A 23,137-nucleotide genomic window follows, 5' to 3' on the forward strand; every position below is an offset into this window, starting at 1 on the left:
AAATAAAAGGATTAATGTTATTAATTTTAGGTGTGTCTCCAGCATGGCATTTATGCACAATCTGCGAAGATTGTCTTTTTCAAAATTTACACTTAAATTTTTAGTTTGCTATCCCTAAATATAAAGATTAAAATTACTGTTACCTTATTGGCAAACTGTTCCATTGGTTGATACTTGAGTTTGGTGGCATTACTGGGAAAAGCATTATTATATTTCATGGTGAATACTCTGACTATTGATCAACTATTGTATACAGTATGTATGCATACATTTTACATTTGAGAGATTTATTTGCTGCTAAAACATATTCTTTGTAACACACAATGATCCATATGAAGTACTGAGGAGATTCCTATATAAAATGAATAATGGTATTATGTCTGCAATAGAGACACTGACCAATAGAGTCATACACAAAAGGATGAAAAGACAAATTTATAATAAATATGATTTGATTTAATTATCAATCACCTCCTTAATGATACTTGAACAATGCAAACACATTTCAGAAGCAGTGTATAATACAATACAATACGTTTTATCAAAGCTAACTGAAATGTTGTTTTTTTTATTAAGTGTATTGGTTGGGTGCATAAACAGCATATGCTACCTGCCAGACTAAAGCTATTAGGTATTTTGTTTATATCCCCTATCCCCTCCCTCCAAATGATTGGTGCATTGATTATAAAAACTGTATGTACAGGTAAATTGTGATGCTTGAGGTAGCCCACATGAGAAATTTTAAAATGCTAAATAATTTTATTTAATTTTTTAAAATGTATTATTATTGGCAATTAGGCATACATGGTATTTGCCATAATGGGTTTTTTATCTGACAATGTTTGTGGGTTGGTATGAACTACTAAGGCCTGCTCAATATTAGGTTTTACAAATACAATAGGAACACCTATGCCTAATCAGTACTTGAACCTTATAATACTATGCAAATGATAATGCAGTTGTAACAAACTTGACATATTTTTGTGTTACATACGCAAATATATTTCAGAAAACAAAACATGTTTTGTAAGTTAGTCCTAGCTTCTGCTTATCTGTATCTGCAAAATATCTACTTCATCCTTTTTCTTATTGGAAACCAAGAAACTTTGTTCAGATCCCAAGTGAGATAGAATCTCCCAGTGGCTGAGCTCAGATGTATGGGAAAAATCCTATGATTAAATGCATCTTTGCTGTTGCAAAGCAAGAACATTACAAAAATTGAGTTAGCTATCCTATGGTGGGAGGCTGCTGGCATGTAATAGCTTTTGATTGATGATTTGGGGTTTCATAAAAGGCTCTTCATAGTAGGTGCTGAGCTGTATTACTTTAACTTTGGTATAGCACCTGCCTGCAGGCTGGTGGAATGATACAGATCCATCCACTTCACTGCTATAATTTCAAATTATATTGATCATTACAAAGATAGCTGTGCAGGTCACCTAAAAACTAGTGCAGACTGTCTCTATTTTGTGACAAGTTACATGATCACAAAGTCACCTTAATTGCGTTCCTCTTTCAGATCTGATTATACCACTGTGCTTCATGTCCATTTATGTGCCAAAAAATCTAACTGACCTCATTTCTGACCTATTGTATCTCTTTGCATTAGGTAACCTGACAGTAGTGAGAGAATAACTCTATTTTTACATTGGGTATTAGAAATAGATGGTATAGCAAGATATGATACTGTGTATAATTCGACACCTATATTTATTGGAAATTTACTCATGGTTACATTAAAGGGCTAGTAAATCTAAAACAAATGTCCTAAAAAGTGCTATTATATTTCCCAAAAATGTATGTAAATGTTACATTACCTACAAAAAATAGAGACATTTCCTATTCATAAAATAGTTCTATGTGCTATTATAATGGGTTGGCCACCAGTTTAACCCTAAAGGCATATTATAAATGGAACCAGTTTACTGTGGGTGAAAATATCTATTCACACTACAATAATTTCATTTAAAATAATATACAATTCTAATAATTTCCTGAAACAATGTTTTACTACCTAGACATTTTTTATTTTATAGGCAATTTGTCTGCATTATAGCTAAAAATTTAAAATGCAAAATACAGAGCTTAATTTAAGAGTACTAACCTGGCACATATCATTGCCTTGACATTCCGGATACTCAGTGTACCGATCATTAGAAATCATTTTGTTCTGTTTGAATAATGTGCTGTCAGGCATACCTGAGGGTAGTTAGGTCAAAAACGGCAGATTTGCCTTGTCTTGACATAGGCACACGAGGTATTAATGACTTGTTTCCATAGTATGGATGTATAGTAATCATATAATATATGGTCATGGTAAGCTTAATTTATTTATGATAATGTATTTATTTTGACGCCAAAACAATTACAACAACAATAGGTAAACAACCCACCAAATCATTTTCCCAATGTCTGATGGTTGCTTTAAATGGGTAATAGAAAATCACTTTTTTGATTAGTGTATGATCTGTTTTATCATGTTAACAGATTAAAATTTAATCCATTGTCTATTTACTAAATTTATATGGTTGAACAACTATTCAATAGAAATCAAAACAGTAACACTCCCTTTATTGACGAATAGTTAAAAATGTAGTAATATATGGCTGGGAATTAAATACATGGCAGACATTTTAATCACAGCCTATATAATATTATTCTATTATTACTCTTACTGCAGACTGTAGGGAAAATACAGAAACAACAGGAAAACCTGCTGCTAAAACAAATATATATATAATATAATATATAAATATATATAATAACAAATATAAATAATATATAATATTTAATTGATGATACTAATATACGGTACTTCTCTAACAGCAACCAGAGGCTCTGCCGTTGTGCTTAGACCATTCAATACATACAGTATTATTGTAGTGCCAAAAAAAATAACTGACACTGAAAGTCCAAATTACCAGAATGGTCAGTGAAATACTGGCCAGATGTTAACCCTTTTTATAATGTACATTCCAAAGCTGATATTGTTGATAACAGGTATGGAATTATTGATGAAACAATTTTAATATTTTAGTCAATTGAGGACTAGCAGCGTGGATACAGGTATGATATTTACTGATGTGGTACCAAAAGTTATGGTTGGCTTGTCTTTTGATTTACCATACCACCATGCATACTATTTACCTTGTCTCAATAAGACAAATCACCACTACACTCGCCCTCATAAAATGGGTATAATACATGTACTCAAACTTTGCAAAGTCATCACTTACTTAAATGTAAAACCTTGACTCATTAAAGTCTTGTATATACGCATACACAATTCAGCTTCTCTATAAACAGCGTGCATGCAATAATTTTTAAAACATTTGTAAAGCTTTGAACAAGCTGCAAGCAACTTTGTATAAGCTTCCAAAAATAAACTTTGGGTCCAGTTAAAAGGAGGATAAAAGTAAATCTAAATGTAACTATTGCCTGTCATTTTACATAAGCTGATAACAGGCTTCAGCATCCTTTATTTAAATGTCAAGCACTGCTGTAGCTTACTGAAGCTTGCTAGCATTTAAGATTTTAAAAGTGACAGTCAGCAATCTCATTTAAATATGGGTTTAACATCCTTAAACTGGATCTGAATTTATCTTTAAGGCTTAAAGCACCCTGGTCCTAATTCTTGAGCAATGGTTGTTCCAAAGTTGCTGCTCTCATGCAAGATGACGTCTGTGTGAATGCAGCAACAAGTAAATCAGTAATATTAAAGTAACAAAGACTAAACTTTGGGCAATTGTTAGCAAATAGAAAACACTTTTCTCTGGCTATGAGCCTCAACTAGTGTCAGCAAACAGTATTAGTCAAAAAGCTGTGTTTTGGTCTCTTCCTTTAATTACTTTTCTTCAGGATTGGCTAACAATGTTTTTTCTTGGCAGTTGTAGGAAAGTTTGTAAGGCAGAGGCAGACATGGACTCTTTAGTTATCTGTCCCTGTAATTACAAATTAGATCAGTAGCCCTCTGGGTTAGCAGGTTAAAAAGTACATTGTGAACCCCATTTGCATGGCATGGCATTGCAAAGTAGAAAATGCTTACTTTGTAACAAAAAATCAGAATGTTAGCCCTTGTATTAACAGTAAATGGGTATGCAATTTAATTTAGCCTATTGCACAGCTAGACACTGGCACCATAAGTCTTCCAAAAATTAGAGCTTTAGTGCTTCAATTTTAACTATTTTTGGAGTGGAGGGTGTTGATTTTAAATGATAAAGCTTATGCCAGGAGCATTGTGATTGTTAGGCATCAAGTAACTAGAATTATTGCAGAATGAAGATATACTGTATTGAGAGGAAAACAGAAGCATCATAGCAGTAGCAGCAGCATCACCAGGTAGAGGGTGGTATCTTAATTTAATAACTATATGCTCAGCCCTAGAGAAAGTCTTGGCAGCATTCTGCAGTAATTGGTGTAATTTACCAGGTGTGTGTGAAAGCCATCATAGACCCAAGCCTGGTTCATCTTGATAAAAGCTGTGATAAAAACCCTTTCTAATAAGATCCTTTTGTTAGGGTAGACAAGTATCACTGGTGCAGGTTCTGCAAGCTCGGATCCATTTTGGATATAGTTGATCAGGTCTTCATCTCTGAAATTAGTGGGTATCCAAGCTAAGCTGACATACTCATTGTTCATCACAGCCAAATGTTAATTGTGGGCGCTAACTGTGGATAAGTACAAACTGTCTGCAACACTGCTTCCCTTGCTTTTTGTAGACCATGAGTGGAAAAACTGTGATTGTGTGATCAGATTGTTTTCAGCAGGAAAGTATGTGCATAGGCAGCTTAAAAGTACTTTCTTCTAGTGACATATGTTTGCTTCCTCTTCTCTGGTAAAATGACTTCTGGAACTGGGCTTTGTATTGTGGATTCGTGAGGGTTGCCATGCAGTAATGTGACCTATAAGAGTTAACTGCTTATTGTCGGCATGGGAAGAAATAAAAAGCTACTCATGTCTCCCCAGAATTCGGTTGGATGCAGTTTTGTAAGGAATGGATTTTTAGAAATGACAGGCATGTCTGTGGTTTTGCAGTCTGTGAAAACATATCACAGCTTGGTTTTGCTGAAGCTGATTAAGGAGCCTATTCCACCCCCACCCACTATGTCGAGTGCCAATGCCCCTTCCTTTTATTTTGCAGGTGCTACTCCTATTTTTAACAATAGTAACATTTAACATATGTTACACAAACCAGGAATAAAATTTCCTTTTCAAAAATTTACATGACTGTACATGTTACTTTTGAACTAAAATATGAAATAGGAAATGCACAGGCATACTTTTTTTGAGTAGAACTGTAAGGGTAAAAGAAAAAGCTTTTTAAAACACATCACCGAAATCACTAATAAATTCCTTGTTTACAAAAGTACAAACTGTGCTACTGTAAACATAACCAAATAGGCTTTCTTTTGTGTAGAATTACCAGTGGTAACAGAATTGCTTTATAAAACACTCTGGAACAAATCTTGAACAGACTTTGCCATTCACAAAACTATAAAATGTGTTACAGCAAACAAAAGCAAATGCAAAGGTAAAACCTTTTTTTTTGAAAATTAGCAATAGTAACAGATATTGCTTTTGACACACATCACCCAATCGTGAATAAAATTCCCTGTTTGCAAATGTATAAACTGTATTACTGGAAATATATGCTCAAACACAGGTGTATCGGGAATTGAGTTAAATTACCCATTCATGAATTTATAAGATATGCTACTGGAACTTTATGAGCAAATGCAGAGATGTGATTTCATTTTTTGGATGAACATTACAATTGTAACAAAAATCTTTTTAAAACACATCACCCAAATATGGGATGGAATTCCTCATTCGCAAATGTACAAACTATTACTGGACCAATAAAAGTACACACAATTTTGTGCTTTAGGTATATTTGTGGGGAATAACAATGGTGACAGACAAACAAATTGCAAAGGAATGCAGACTGTGTTGTACTAGTCACATAACTGCGAACCTTTAATTGAGACAGGTGATTAATTAATAACAAACCATAGTGCCAACACAGGTTATAAACTGAAGAACAGCAGTAGAAAGCAGTGATCTAACTGGTGGATATTGCGGTCATAAAAAAAAAAAAAAAACACTTCAGAACTTGCCTACATCAAACAATCTACACACAAATCCTTCATCCACCTAGTTCCAAAATCCCTTACAGTCTCCTGAGTAGTTGAAGTAAACTATAGTATTTCTGCCCTAATGTCACATTAATATTTTTTAACTGCAATCAGTAGCAATTCCCTGACTACCAGTAGTATTGAATACACTGAAATGGTAGCAGGAACAGGGCTCGGCATTATTGGGGTAAGGATGAAGCATAAAACATGTGATTCTGTCATCCAGTAGGATACCTGCCAAATGAACAGCAAACAGCAAAACTATGGGCTAGTTTTTTTTAAGGTTCTCCCAAACTAGAGAAAATAGACTATCATGGGAGAACTTGGGTGATCCAGCAAACCTGGAATGGTTCTCTTAACAAAACATATGTAATTACCTGGTAAATGTTTTTATTCCAGGACCAAATCCATTTGAAGTTTGCTGGATCAGCCAAATTCTCCCATGATATATCTTTTCTCCTCGTCTTGGAGAACTGTAATAAATCAAGCTTATTGTGTATTACTTTCCAAATTTCCCAAGGCAAAAATTTCCTCGAACTTTTGATGGTTCCACAAAATTTCGGGGAACCGATTTCACGAAACCATTGGAAGATCAAGGAAATTATAACAGGAGGATTCCCAGGATTCCCTGGGAATACTCCTGTTTGCGATCCCCAGGGCACTAGAGGTTAGTTAACCACGGCCGCATTTATTGAGAAGATCTCCGGCACTAGAGGTTAATTAACCTCTAGTGCTGGGGATCACAGTGGAACTGCAGATGAACTCTCAATAGAGTAAGATAAGTACAGCCCAGTGACCATGGGAACTGAACTGCAGATGAACTCTCAATGGAGAAATTCAGTTGAGAGTTCTTCAGGATTGCCAAGGATTCTCAGGGCTGCAATCATTCTTGCTGCCCTTGGAATCTTGTTTGTGATCCCCGGCATTAGAGGTTAAATGGGGACAAGCCTCCCCATTCAGAACCTCGTTTCCTTGGCCAATCAGAGAGCACTAGTGGTTTTGAATGGGGAGACTTGTCCCTATATAACTTCTAGTGCCAGGGATCGCAGACTGAGCTGATCAATGAAGGCAGCTGCATCAATGAATGAATGAATCAGCACAACTTGCGTTTTTTTTTTTAAATTCGAGCGCGATCGGCGAATTTACACTGGCCATTCTCGCTTACAATTTCGGTAAACGAGAACACCCAAATTCGCAGCGAGATCGAGTTTTAAAAACTCGCTCCCTCATACCTATTCACTAACACAAATATTTAACTAGTCAATCACATGGCAGGAGCTCAGTGCAATTAGCTATGTAGACAATGTCATGATGACTTGCTAAAGTTTAAAGACAAAAAAAAATGATGTGACTTTGTATCAGTGAAGCTGGGTGATCCAGCAAACCTGAAATGTTTGTTAGCAAATGTTTTCAATACTGGACCAGATCCATTCCAGGTTTGCTGCATCACCCAGCTTTCCTGTTGAAAGTGTATCCTCTCCAGCCTTGAGTAGCTTTAATAAATCAGACACTGCAGTGCAGTGGTTTGGACTGCTGTTACCCTAGGACAAGCAGAGATTGAAAAAAACTGATGCAAGAACCACATCTATGGACAAGTAAGCTGCAATATATTACATTTATGTTTCTGGGTTTAAATATATTTATAATAATATTATGACCATTTATTACTTTGGGGGTTTAAAAGATGCTGCCATCTGAGTGTTAAGGCATAACAAAACTTTCAATACAAGATACACCCACCTATTTCTTTGAAAGCAGAGTTGAGGAATAATAAAAGGTTTGAATTGATTATGAACTGGAGGAATTCACCTTGATCATCAAAGCATTCGGTGTAAAGATAATACAGCTTATTAGCTGGTCAGGAGTGGTATTAAATTATATATTATTTTTGTGTTTTCAGATAATTTTTTTTCTATTTTACTTTGGTCTGTGTTGGTATGACAAAGGTGAAATGATAAACCATTAATTGTTGGCTTTGTTCTGTTTACCTTGTCATTAGTTTAGTTGTTATTTTTTTTATTGCCTCATTTTATGTTTTTTATTTGAATTAAACACGCCCAACTGAGAGTATTTCAATGAACAGTTTAAAGTCAAACCCATTATTGTGTCCTCCAAAGTTTTCTAGATTTTAGACTAGCAACATAGGTGTATTATATACTTGTATTATAAAATAAGAAAGCATGGTTAGTAACATTTAAAAATGGTCTTTAGACTCTAAAATGTGAATGCAGCTTGTAGTTTTGCAGATTAGACCAGTTTCTATAGAGCAATGCCTCTTAACATTTTTCCATTTGGAAATCTTCATAATCCAGTTAATTTTACCTTTGTGTTCCTGCAAATGTTCCCTAGGTCTTAGATATATTTTACTGAATTATGAAGTGAAGTGAATTTTACAAACAAGATTTTTTTTTCGCGTAGTGGATCTCCAGCCAGAAATGTGATAATACTTTGCACATACTTGATAATCCGTCCAGTTCCCAGTTCCACAAATCAGTTCCAGAGTGAGGCTGACTATACTTTCTAGTTGCCAATCAAACTGAAAATCAGCCTAAACATTGGTGCATGGCTACGTACATTTCTCATCTATTATCCTCTGAAATCCCCTGCCCACTATTTGCAAAAGAAGCGATACAAAACTGTGGCCATGTGACTGCACATAAAACACTAAAATAAAGCAGAACTTCTTTATTACAGAAGGGATAGGCAATGTCTCTATATTTAATCAAATGTATCTATATAAAAAATCAAATATAAAATAACCTTACCTGACTGATTTTTAAATATATAATAAAGGTTGGATTAACCCAGTCATGCCATGTAGGAATTCATTAGGTCCTAGCTGCCGGGAATACGGGATGTGGTCGGTATCCTGGCCTCCTATGATGACAAGTGCATGCATTTATTTGACGTAAGAGGCCAGGTATCAGATAGGTATGTTTTATTTCAGAAGGGACATCGCCTGTCCTATTCTGCAATAAGGCCCTGCCTGATTCTGAAAGAGGAATTTTAGCTCTACTGTAAGGTATTTACCATTTGATTTCTAAACAGGTTAATAAAGAAAGTGACAAAGCAGTTTTTTATTGGCATGGGATATTAGTTGTATTGTGCCTGACCAAAATCAGTCAAAATTTGCAAAAATAGACACCATTGAGCATCTCCAGAATTATTATCAGCATTGACCTAATTAGCTTGTGTAGCCCTGGTATGGGGGGGGTGATGTAAATGACCCTCACAAACCAGGCTATGGCGCTAACCTGTAGATAACAGAGAGGATCCTGGGCCTTCGCTATATGGAAGAGTGGGGATAATAATAAAGATGGCAGTGCCTCCACCCAGGACAGGGTCTCTGTTAGCAGAGGGGCTCCTTTCCTGGGACATTAACCAGAAATAATAACAGTAATATAAGACAGCACCTGAGGAACCACTACACCCAGAATACAACATTAACCATTGCAGCTAAATGAACACACAGGTTAGAGTATTTGTAAGCTTTATATCTCAAAACAGTAATAAAAATATTTAAAATCCATAAACATCAATGAGTACACATAGCAGAGTCCTGAGGGGAATTGTGCACAGATATACCCGGGTATATATACAGTCTATAACCACAAATACCTCCAATTTTGATCAGTGTCAGGATGAGTTGCAGAGGCCTCTGGAGTTGATGGTAACAAAGATGTCCTGATGAGATGATCCTGAAAACAGCAGCAAGGAGATCCTCCAACTGACAATTGGGCTGTGTATGCTGTGATCCTGGATTGCAGGGATGCAGGGATGCAGGCAAAGTCTCTGGAGTTCAGGAACAATTTATCCGCACTACCACTTAGACCCTAGAAATCACACTAATTTGCCAATGCAACCGGACCTCTGCTCCCTTTGGGCCATTGGATGCCTAACCTATGCTAGATGTAACTAGACAGAGGGTGCAGATCAGCAAAGATAACTGAAAGGGCTGAACACATATATATTTGTGTATGTAGCTGATACACTGACAGTAGGGATATCCCAAAGTGATCTCTGATAACAGATATCACATATACCCCATTAATACAGAGGGTAATAATCTCTGATAACAGATATAACATATACCCCATTAATACAGAGGGTAATAATCTCTGATAACAGATATAACATATACCCCATTATTACAAAGGGAAATAATCTCTGATAACAGATATCACAAATACCCCAGTAATACAGAGGGTAATAATATAATACTGCACTATACACAGGCACAGCAGTCAGTGTGTTCTGGAAGGTATGCAGGCACTTACCCTGGCTGAGCACATGTTCTCATCTCTGCCCCTGTACTTTCTGCATTTCCTTATATCCTGGTGTGGTATCTAAGGCCACTGCCAGGGGCAGGAAACACTTCAACAACTTTATTTGCATTTTACAAAGTTACAACTCAGCTAGCAGATAGAAAAAATGCAACCATCTACACTCGAATTAAACACATTAAAAGAATATAAAGTAATACATCGGGGTGAATATCCACTTCATCCAGTGAGATATATGGTTTGTACATAATACTTAACATTTGTATCTCATACCTATTTAGCTGCATGCCAAAATCATGTTCTTATGACTTCCTAGTTTTCCTTTACACTCTCAGCTGCTCACCCAATACAACTTTAACTTGTGAGAAGGCACTGGGAAATTTGACTGTAAATATGGAGTGCTCCCAGCCAGCAAATAACAGAGCACCATCATATGTGGCGCAGGGTCTTGAAATGGATGATAGTAACGGTGATGAAGAGAACCAGACCAGCCATTTTGGATAAGTTAAGAACATCTGTGCATGTGTTCATTATCAAAATAACTTGATTTACATTTCAGTGATATACCTTCAGTATATACCTCAAGGTATTAAAGATGCAAGACTTTAGGATCTGTTTGGTCTCTTCCTTATGCTTTAGTCAATTCATAAGTGAAATATAATGACCGAAGAACATGATATACAGAATACTTGTATATCTATACACACCAGCTTTGCTTTAGGGCTGCTGTCTGTGTTTATTGGCAAAATCAGCAACCAAAATAAACAATCTTCCTTCACAGGGGTTAGTGTCCACATAAAGTCCATGAACACAAATATTTAGCCTCCTGGCTGGCATGGACAAAATTTACTTTTTTTTCAACATACAGACTGACACACAGCCAGTCTAACCTACAGCCACACACTTGCTGCTTAGCATAGACAGTGCAAAATAGCCTTCTTGGCCTTAGGAAGTTGTGGGGTCTGAAATTGTGAGTCTGCCCCATCTTGCCCCAGCAGAGAAACCTAGAGGCTCCTGCAGACACATCCACATCAGTGCTGGTCTTACCCTAGAGGCAGTGGACCTTATTTCATACAGCTCTCCAATGCTGGAGAGGATACACTTTCATCAGTGAAGCTGGGTGATCCAGCAAACCTGGAATGGATTTCTTCAAAGTATTTATTCAAAGTAATTTGCTATTTGCTAGCAAATGCTTTAAATCCTGGACCAGATCCATTCCAGGTTTGCTGGATCATTCAGCTTCACTGACAAAAGTGTATCCTCTCTAGCCTTTGAGAGCTTTAATAAATCAGGCCCAGTGTCTGAAATACTTGATACTCAAGTGACAGGTACTTGAAACAGGAATACATATCTTTAAAAAAAAAAATCCTACTGAGTTCAGGAGTACTTTAAGCCTCCATTTGATTTATAGGCAGATTTATGAGAATGGCACACTAACTAACCACCTCATGTCTCGTATCTGTATATCTTTTATGGACCAGACGACATTTTACATTTCCCTAAGTACTATATATATTGTTGGAGGGATAAACTAGGCTTTCCTTTGGAAATATTGTTATGCATGATTATCACTTTTTAAAGACAGCATGATTGTCTTTTCTAATAAATCTTTTGGTTTTCAACAGTGTTAGATTAAAAACAAATAGCTATACTGAAATAAAATGTACATTTTTCTGTCCCGTGTAAAAGGACAAAATATTGTTTTTGGTACAAAGCAAAGGTATTTGAAAATTATGAGACAAATAAGAAAGTAAAAATGAAAATCAATGTAAGTGAAAAAAAAATAAGAGTAAAAAAAATGCAAAAAAAAGGTCAGATAAAAGCTGGTAGTAGTTAGTTTCATTCATATGGACTTGTTCGGTAATGTTGAAGATGATTATTTATTGGAAAAGCTGGTAAAAACATAGAAGTATTCATGAATACAGTATAAAAATAGACATCAAACAATCTTGAATTTTTTGATAAATTAAAAACGTAGAAGTTGTTCTTGCAGATATAGTTTTTTTGGAGTCTATAAATTAACTAGAATGCACAGAATAAGGACACAAGAGTTTCTGTGTCTGACAATTGTCAAAAAAGAACCTTTGTATTGGTAAAGTAAATTAGATAATATTCACCCTCTCTGGCTCAGAAAAGAAGATGTTTAGAAGATATTCTGAAGATGTCAGGTTTTCATTTTACATTTTTTTTTTTTTTATTATTAAACTTAGAACAACTGCAAGTAACTATGTTACATATGCTTCATTTACGCCACAAACAATGCTACTGAATGCACGTTGTAGATGTAATGCCATAATAATAATTACTAAAATCCATCACACTAAAGGGTTCCTAGAGTGTAACAAAATGGCATCTAACAGACAGCAATGATAACTAAAAAATAGAAATACTAATAAAGGCCATCATGAGGCTTCAAGAGCAACTTCAACTATACATTTTACATATTTGATAAAACTTATACCAATGGTAATAGCTTACAAAACAATAAAACTTAAAAAATGATTATTTAGGTCCATAATAGGAGTTTGGTATGATTTTAATATGCCAAGAATTTTACTCAATTGAAAACAATTTACCACAATATAACACTATGTAATAAAAGACTAAATTGTGGGATGTCAGTTGAAAGGCTATACTTTGTTATCCTTACCATGTTCCAGTTTCCCTGCTTGTTATTTTGTGAAGCATTACAATGTTCCTAAGCATTCACATATGGTAAATTGTAATTTAACGTTAACCTATATTTTGCTCATACTGGATAAACAGACAGGTTTGCTTTATTCTACAAATGCATCCTATAATTACATTTTCTTCCATAACATCTTAATATTAAACCAGCTTTAGGTATGCATACCATTCCCATGTGCTACCCCACAGTGTGTGCCTGACCGTCCAATCATTAGGTCTGGTTTCTGTAACTCGGGGGTAGGAGTAGGATTTTTTATTGCTCAGAAAATCAAAAGTCACAGGTCAAAAGGTCAGTGTACATAAATATGATTATGTATAAATATAAGTATAAATATTTATCTTATAAACTTATAAATATAATTTATAGGTTTTTAGTTGCCTGTATGGTGTTCACCAATAAATTGATTTTACCAGAGGTTCCCCAAGACCTCAACATTATTTCAGGGGTTCCTTGAGACCTAAAAGTTATTTTAGGAGTTCCTCAGGTAAGGCTGGTCTTGGTTGAAAATACAGTTCCAGTTCCCCACAATGTTGTTTGGCAGCTATTGTAATGTCTCCAGTAAAGACCCTCCTGCTCACCTTCCCTTTCATCCGTATGGAATAGAACACATTGCTTGGCAGTAGCAACCAAAACGATCACTAATCATCATTTCAAGCAAAAATATTTGAACTTCTGTGCACAGCTATAGTCTCTAATATATCATAATTCTTGACTAAAGAACACTATTGTAAAAATGTAAGACACATTGAAGAGGGGTAAAGTTTTTTTAGAGTTGAAGGAAAAAATACTTGACTTTCATTTAAGGTAAAAAGAGCAAAGTATAATTAACAAAAATGTGTGTTTTATGAATTCATTAGTTCTCTACCAATGTAGTAATCTTGTGCAACATGCTATATTTAAATCCATTATTGTTTTCATTCAATTCAACACATACATATATGCTATTAACATTTACAAAATAAAAAACAGTTGTCAAAAAACAATATAAAAACTTGACATGTGATAAATGTATATGTATATAAATGAGTTTATTGCAGAGAACATTGTGTGCTCCTTAGTGCCATTCTGGGCCAGGAAAGTTTGGTTATTTTTTTTTTATTGGTCCCAAAAGGTACTTTTTTTAGAGGGCTCATTACCAGATGTCTCTATGTCCTGGGGAAGACCAGGAGTAACACCTTCCAAGATAATATTTATGCAGAACAGAAGATGATTATCATATAGGCATTTTAGCACACAATCCCCCCGGCCCCCCTCCTCGGTAGCAAGGGCAGTTTTAAAACATGTAAAGCAAAACCCAAAAGACCCTTTACTAAAATGTCTTTGTACTGTATGTAGCTGAATTTATCTATTGCTACTTTTTATGTTTTCCAGTTGTTGGAAAGTTAGAAAGCAAGGAAATGTTTTGCATTTTAGCTGATGTGTGGGTTCTGTGGATCAGCCAACTGTGTGACTTTGCATCTGGCGAGTTTCTGGTGCAAAAAGCTTTGAAGGCATTTTAGCCCCCTAAACCTACTTAACAAAGCAGCATTGTGGCCGCACCATCCCAATAGAGTGTGGGCTTTGTAAGGTTGCTGGTGAGAAGGCATGCAAAATTATGTGCATAAAACAATGTGCATACATCTTAATAAAGTACTGAGGGCAGGCGTAAAGAACTCTGGGTGAAGCTTTTTTGAAAATCATTGGTGAGACCATGCCTTTTTTATGTATGTACTTGGTTTGTAAGAAATCCTTCTTTAACTTCCTATATTTTTCTACTTAGGTGCAGTTTATTCTTGCCATAGGTAGGTAAAGGGCAAAATTATATTTTTTAACTTCGCCATCTTCTCAACCTAGTCACTTGTGTGTCTCAAGTGTTCTTTAACTTAAAAAAAAAATATTACCATGTGATCTATTCAAATTGAAGAAAAGCATCATATACATGTTTTTTTTTCTACTCCTTGGCTCATCAACTACTAAGATCTGTTGTTAAAAAAAAAAAAATTCAATGTATGTCCCATGATCTCTTTAAACACTCACTAAATACGTGACACTAGATTTTAACACATCTGTCCTATAGCTGCCATGGACTCTTCCTGCTGCATTGGGAAAATGCAAAGTGATCCCCCCCCCACCCTTCACAATGGTATAATAAAGAAATTCAAGTATAGCTAGTCCAGCTGCTGATACAAATAAGAGTTGACAGGGATAAAAAAAAGGAATTATTGTACTGGAGTTTCAATCCTAAGGACTAGGTAATATTCACCAAGTATAAAATGGTGTCATGTTAGCTATAGAAGTAATAGTGAGAAAGAAGCATTTACCATAAATTTACCAATCGGATGAGACTTCTCAACAATACTACTTACGAGGAACTTATGAAACATGAACCTTCAAGTAATGCACTTATGTTGTTTATCCTTCACAATTAAGTCCAAGAGCTAACACACTGACTTTTGCACTATTGCAAATATTCTCCTTCTTCACAAAAACTTTAGGTCAACAAACTGTTATGAGGAATGCCATCCAGTATTGCACAAGTCTCTAATCCATTGTGATTTCCTGTAAATCAGTGTTTAGATCAGGATAAAATAGGTTCACCAGCATATTCTTCCATAATTGGAATTACATAGATTGTATACTCTTTTTAAAAAAAGGTACAGAATTCAGAATGAGGTTGACAGTGCTTCAGTTGAAAGTACTCCTGGTATGAGATCATATGCTTCTCTTTCAACTTTATTAAAAATGTCTGAGGTATCAGAGCTGATATTCTTTGTTGATGTTCCAGTTTTACCCTCAAGCCAATAAGTTGTCATGTCTCCTTTGCCCTAAGAAAAGCACAGGTAAATTGCATAAATGCAATGTAATTAAACATCTTAGGTACCTGACAGGGTAGGGTTCAGAAGTCCATGTATATCCAGTTATAATAGTGCTTTAGGTTATACCTGGTAACAGCCCCCTACTACTACTTCCAATAATTGATGTATGCTTTCAGTTAAATATGAAAATTGTACTTCTCCGTTGATGGCATCTGTCAGTATATGCAGCCATTTTACTTTAATTCCTATGTATGGGATATATATATATATATATATATATATATATATATATCTGTAAGGATGTTGTATTGGAAATTATCTACATAAACTACATCAACAACTACTTGTTTGCAGGACCCAGGTTCTCCCTGCAACAGGTTGCTCCGTTGTCCTAGGGGGGATTCTAACAACACCCCATGGCACGTGCACCCCTTTGTATAACAAATAAATAAACATCAGGAGTTCTCATTTCTCTGGTGACATGTTTGTTATCAATCATTAAAATGAAGAATATACAGTAGAAGTCAGAACATAAGCATGACTGTCAGACAACTAGCATTTTTAAAAGAAGATCAGTAATACCGTACAAAGAGACTGCTGTAAACTCTTTATTTCTCAGTAATAATCTTTAACAATCCCTAGATAGTGAAATAGTGAAAACACTGTTTAAAATGGTCTCTACTTTCTGATGTGCTATGTCTGAGTTTAGTCTGACATGATCCGATGACCAAATTTTTCTTTTACCAGCTTGAAATAATTGTTTTCTTTATCAACCTGCAATCCTTAATATAACAAATTATACATCAATCTAAACTGAACTGAAAACCTCCTTTCCTCCCTTTCCTTTCCCTTTCTAACTGCTTACTGTTTCCACTTCGCTTCTGTCACTTTTATTTCAGTATGTCTCTCCTTTATTACCTCAATAAGCTTAGTTGTAGTAGCAGAGGTCCTAACTGTTTATTTCTTCATTCCTTGTTAACTAAAGGTTACAATTTATTATTTGTTTTCAAATTCAGAGTGTTCATTTATAACTATGGCTTCATTCTGGGAAACAGACAGTACCATAATTTTAGGGCCTTGGACTGGTATCTGTTTATAAAGCTGTGCCACTAGGCACAGTAGACATATTCTCATTTTTCTCTTCTATGTACACAGTTTCACTTGTTCTATTTTGTTATATTTGATATTATATCAATAAAAATTATTGAAAAGGAAGCTGAACTGAAAACACATATAATTAAATGTTAGGTTAGGTAGTTAATTACTTTATGCATAATTATACTGCATATTCATATTTGTTTTGTGTAACATTCAGGAATACAATGCCATCTATTAAAATGAAAATGAAAATATGTTACAGCATCTGTAATTGAACCCATACAGCACAGCTTAAAAGATAATGTTTATTACTGAAAACATTCTATATGATTACCTTAATTGATAATGTCCCACGGCACACCAGAATATAACCTCCAATTTGTTTCAGAAGTTCATATGTAGTGGGGCTGCATTGGATTTTGAGGGCTGAAAAGAACAAAATATCTTATCACACATATATATATCACATCTTAAAATTATGCGTATGCTCTCATAAGCTTTCATAATATGTCCTGTAGGAATAAAGCTCATCTACCCAACGGAGCCCAGGTCCTTACCGGCTTGACAGGTCGGGAGCACTGTACTCCCTTGAGTTACAGCAGTACTTTCATTATCTAGGATGATTTTGGTTCAAAACATAAAGTGTAAGCGTTTTCATAGTAAAGCCTACTGAAGGCTAAACAATCCCATATGTAGAGTTAAGCTGATGGAATGGGAGCACACTAATATTATCCCAAGGCTTAGTGTTTTGGGCAGTGACAGATGAGCATTTCTGTGGATTTACAGACGTAGCATTTATCCATGTACATCATATAGCCAACAGTACACCTACAGTTTAATGAGAAAGCAAACAATCACAGTTGTCTTGTATTTCCCCATGCTCATATAAGGTCAATAAGTTAAAAGCACATCAGTGAATTATTGAATAGATACTTTATCAAATGATCAAACAAAAGACATACTATTATGTGGTTATGAACCATTAATAGGAAGCTCTGCTGTAGTTACATTGTGATACATGTAGAAGAGTCCTGGTTACAGTGCTAGCAAAATGCTCATAACATTAAATAAAAAAATGCATTGGGAAAGCATGCTTAATGCTTTAATACATATATTGCTAGAAAGAGAGAGAGTTGACAACCACTGATTTAAAAAAAAAAAGTGCAGGGTTACTTAGACGGCCCATAGAGCCTGCAAAAAACTATTTGTAAGAAGTATCTTTTTTCTGAATTTAACAAAGTCAAGCCATAGTGTTCTAGGCATATGTGAACGGTGCGCACCAGTTTAAATACACAGTTGCAATACATACACGTACATTTTTACCAACCAAGGATTTGCCACTGTGTTCCAGGCACTCTGTGCTAGCAGCACTTCCAGGTTAGTGACCTCCATATACATTTTCCATTCAAATAGTATTAACTATTTTTTATGAACTTTCAATATTATATTGAATTTCAACATTGAATTTGTTGTGATATTTAGTATGACATAAACATATGTACATTATTGTTACATGCATGTAGTATAATGATGCATTCTCCTTTGTGTGGGCCAATACTTTATCAATGCTGTAGCCATAGAAAAGTCAGAATTTCTGATCTTTTTTCTTACTGTAGGCCAGTGACTCAAAAAATCTGCAAAACAGATTATTCTAGTAATTTAAAAATTAGATCCCAATGGCAGTCTATATATTATACTAATGGCGGCTTTCAGGGACATTTTTGTAAAACTTCAGTAATTTGTAGCCATTAATTAAGGTTTTTGTAACTAAACTATTGTACATTGCCCAGAATCCTGGCCTGTTTGTTTTCCTTCGAGGTCTAGAGTTGTGAAAGCCTGGTGCAGCTTACTTCAATACAGAAAAATCCACAGAATAATGCTGTAGTTTCTGGAATGTGTTGGTATAACAAGTGTTGGAGGCTCAGCTTTCAGAACAGACTGTCAACAGACACTTGTCACTTTTTTTCTCCACCAGAGATAGCTTTGAAGTCATGCTTGGGCAGATGGTATAAGAAATGTTGTCAGGGAAGAATAAGAGCATTTTTATCTTCTCACCTTTGTTATCCCAACAGTTTATGGTTTCACAGACATTCCAGCATTAAATCATAGTCCCTCAGTCTCATAAACATCACATTTGCATTGTGGTTTGTAGTATGCAAAAATTCTGTTTCTTTCACAAAATGTAAAATTGAGATAGCCTAGGTTTATTAAAAGAACATCTGTAATGATGTCTGGAAACATGTAGGTAGACAGTAGACTTAGTGTATCATGTCCTATATTCACAACACTCCCCACTTCTTCATTGCACTGCTGGTGCCTCCAATTGTCAAAAAACTGAACACCAGATTGTGGTATACAAGTGCATGGAAATACTTGCTGGTGTAGGGCCTACAACTGCTTGGAATTCTTACTTTATCTTCTGGATAGAACATAAACTGATTTGGGTATTTGTATTCAAAGAATTAATATTGTCCGAGTTAGAGTATTTGTCAGCAATATATCCATCACTAGCTAATCAGATGTAACACATGTATCTGAGCTAAAGGTTTCAATGTCTTTTGACACACCATGTGAACACAAAGTGGTACTGACTGCTCTAATAAGATGCATGTACCATTTTAGTACTGCAGATCTGCAACCTTATAGCATTGCTTTTCTATAAGCTGACAAGGATGGATCGTTGGCTATTGTGTTTAAATGTCACAGTAGCCACAGATCAGGAGGAACTTTTACCAAGGAACTCCTTTCTCATTTATCTTTAAATCACATTCATCATTTTTGTAAGGTTATATTAAGGCTATAAAGTTTATTTATTAAAGGGTATAATTTACTGATTTTGTAGACTGCATTGGCTGAAAAAATTTTATATTAAAAGTTTCCATTATCAACATTTTTATATCTGCTGTTCTAGAAGGTCGTGGCCATCCATTTTCTAGGGGTATATTGTATGTCTGTATGTTATACCATGTTTTGTTTTAATAAGACATCAAGTCAAGTCCTTGCATGTATCAGCTCATAATTTCATAACAACCTCAGAACAAATGTTTTTTGCAGACTGGTTTTTAGCAAGCTCATGATTTTCTGCTGTTATCAATGACACAGAATGTTTTTTTCATTGGTATCATTTGACATAGCTAATAGACCTACTGCACCCTTCTTTTCATGAGTTAAATGTTTATATTGCTTTTGTGTTTGTATTACCAAACACTGACACTTAGGAATTACAGTGTGAATTATACATATACAGGAAGTTAAGGACATCGGACATACAAATGGGGCTCCTCTGCTCTCTCGTGTGCAGGACTGAGGCTTGGAGGGAGGAGGGGAGTTTTTCATGACTTGTAAAAGAAATCTTTGCTAAACACAGCTGGGACTGAGCTCTTCTGCAAGCTCTTGTAACTTTTTTATGATCAAGACAAACTCTGCAGTTGTTTCTTTTTTGCATATCAAAGCACAGCTTGCTCCAGAAGTTAATGAATGTCTAGGCTCCATAAATTTTTTTTTGTTTTTTTTTGCTTTGTTTATGATTAGCTCGCAGTCAGGATTTTATACGGTAACTGACACTGGGCTGCCTAATAATATGTTGAGACAAACATCTGTCCTAATTGCATTTATTTAAATAATGTACCTGTTCTGACTTACATACAAATTCAACTTCAGAACAAAGCTACAGTCCCTCCAGCTCATATGTAACCCGGGGACTACCTGTATATATATCACTAAATACTGGATTTTGTCTCTGTTGACCTACTAATTACCTGTCAGAATCTTTGTGATCTTGTTTGACTAAAACAGTTATCATCATATTATCTACTTACTTCAGATACCTTTAGGCTTTTTAAGTGCTTCTTCACTTCTCTTTTTTGTCAAACATTTGACTATTAGTTTTTGTTTCCAAATAATAACTAAATAAATGTTTGTCCTAAAGAAAGCATGTAAAAATTGCAGAGACATGATAATGACTGTTTTCCTGGATTGGTATGCTATGTGTCATTTTGTTCATGCCAGATCAATCTCCCCCCTTTTATGTTAATATATATTCACAAAATAGATAAAGTATTTATATGTGCTGCAAAAATATTAGGTTAGCTTTTTACCATCACTTGGAATTATTAAACACAAAGTCCGATTTTTTGGCTTCTTTTTATTATTTTTTTCCAGTGTATATGGTTTTGGTTACGAGCATGTTTCAACTTTGTTTAAACCTACTGATTTGTGCACTGAATTCCCACGTGGTCTTTGCCAGCACTGTATCTCCAACTTGTGCTTTAATGATCTCTTTGATTTTGCTGATAGGTACACCTTTGTCTATATTTAGATCAGGATCTGCCAGTAGCTTTTCTTTTAGACACATTTTCATTCTAAGAATATAATTTTAGTCTGGCTATTTGTTTGTAAATTCTGTACCTAAAATCAGGTCATTTAAAGCACAAAAAATGCTTAACATAAAAAACTGGAAAACACGAAACTGTCTATGATGTTAGGATAATAATCATTTTAAATAGTTAGGTTTGCTAGAATAAGACAAAAAAAAATCCCTACAGTTTAATGCAACAAAATGCAAAGCATGTAGCCAGGTTTACCTTCACTTGTCGATTCCATCCTTGAAGCTGTGTTCACTGTGTCTCCAAACAAGCAGTACCGTGGCATTTTTGTTCCAACAACTCCAGCAACTACAGGTCCTTAAATAATACATGTTCATTAAATTGTAGATAATCACTTCACAAAGAGATAAGAATATCTCTTTGCTTTCTGTCTGCCAAATCCTAATCCAGAACTACTGTCAAGATAGAAATCACCAGTAAATGAACTAAATAATAGGTTGTGTGTTCCTGATCTTTTCCTGATTGTGAGCTGCAGCAATACCTGCGATGACTGTTAGAAATTATGTTTACAGCACCTTCTCTTATCAAAAAAGTGGTTTAGGGAATTCAATAATTAATTGTGTTAAAAGCTATAGTTATCAATTTGTCCAGTAAATCCTAGCCTAGCCTAGGACAGGTTTATTTTCTGCTAAAATATAACATCTTTAGGAAACATAATTTTTTCACCCAAAAATATAATACAATATAGATATAAGATATATAATATAGAATAATTTTAAAACTGAACATGCACGCTTTCAATACATATTACCTTCTTCTAACATAATACCAATGTTGAAAGTTTCTAAAATGGATTGACCACAGTCCTGAATAAAAAAGGCTTTTTTACAGAAGTGATAAAATAATGAATTTGCAATTATATAGGCACATCATATTTTTATATTTATTTAGATCATTAAATATAATTGTGAATAGGCCTCCCTTCAACCTTCTCTTCTTGATGTTAAGTTTTCCAATATCAAGATTTTATTATTTGTTTTTGTTGTTAATAGTTAAGATTTGCATATTTATTGCCTGGGGACTTTCCCGTATGATCTATTCAGTCTTCCCTCATCAATTTTGCCATGTTGAAGGCAAGAATGTAGTGGCAATGGTGTCCACTCCCTAAGAGTAAATTCTTTTTTTTTTCCTGTGCTGTTGCCACATTGATATTTTGTAAATTTGTATGAAATTCAGAAAGGGGTTGAATAACTAAAAGAATGTAGGCTGTTTGTATAGCAACATGAAAAATTCTCCTCCCATGGGGTATTTCAGTTAGTTTATAAATGAAGTTATGATGAAGCTGCTGATTTAAACTATTCAATTATGTGCAAGCTTATATTTTTAGATTTCCTTGGACATGACTGAGTATTTTTGCAAAGTGAATTATCACCATGTTTAGTATCCCTTACAAAATGATATTTACCTTGGTAAGTGGACAACCTAAATTTCTTCAGTAGGCCCCCCAAAGAAATAATTGTTAAACAAGAAATGCAAGCTAGCTTTTCTGTAACATTACTTATCATGTAATTATGTGACCATATGTTTGGTTTTGGGCAGACATGATGTCATAAGAGTTTTCCTGAAGCTAACTTTCCTCAAGATGCAAATAGCCTTTGCAGTGTTAGGTGCCAGGTTCGAATTTCAGACAGCACACTATCTGCATGGAGTTTGCAGGTTCTCCCCCGTTTGCGTGGGTTTCCTCCAGTTGGGTTAATTGACCTCAGACAGTGTTTGGGATTAACATACATAAAGACAATAACATTTGATTGAG

At 35.0% G+C, this 23,137-nt stretch overlaps 1 protein-coding gene across 1 annotated transcript in view; it reads right to left on the reverse strand.

Annotated features, from left to right (window-relative positions):
• Window positions 1-12,278: 12,278 nt before the first annotated feature.
• The window catches only part of LOC140327390 (atrial natriuretic peptide receptor 1-like), a 55,001-nt gene continuing 44,142 nt past the window's right edge, over window positions 12,279-23,137 (reverse strand). Inside the window, exons 21-23 of the mRNA XM_072406780.1 lie at window positions 21,583-21,681; window positions 17,334-17,425; window positions 12,279-15,910 (exon numbers count right to left, since the gene is read on the reverse strand). Coding sequence (XP_072262881.1) covers window positions 15,749-15,910; window positions 17,334-17,425; window positions 21,583-21,681 — 353 coding nt within the window. The 3' untranslated portion in view covers window positions 12,279-15,748. The remainder of the gene's footprint in view (window positions 15,911-17,333; window positions 17,426-21,582; window positions 21,682-23,137) is intronic.

This window comes from Pyxicephalus adspersus, chromosome 3, assembly GCF_032062135.1.
Source record: "Pyxicephalus adspersus chromosome 3, UCB_Pads_2.0, whole genome shotgun sequence".
NCBI classification, from domain to species: Eukaryota; Metazoa; Chordata; class Amphibia; order Anura; family Pyxicephalidae; genus Pyxicephalus; species Pyxicephalus adspersus.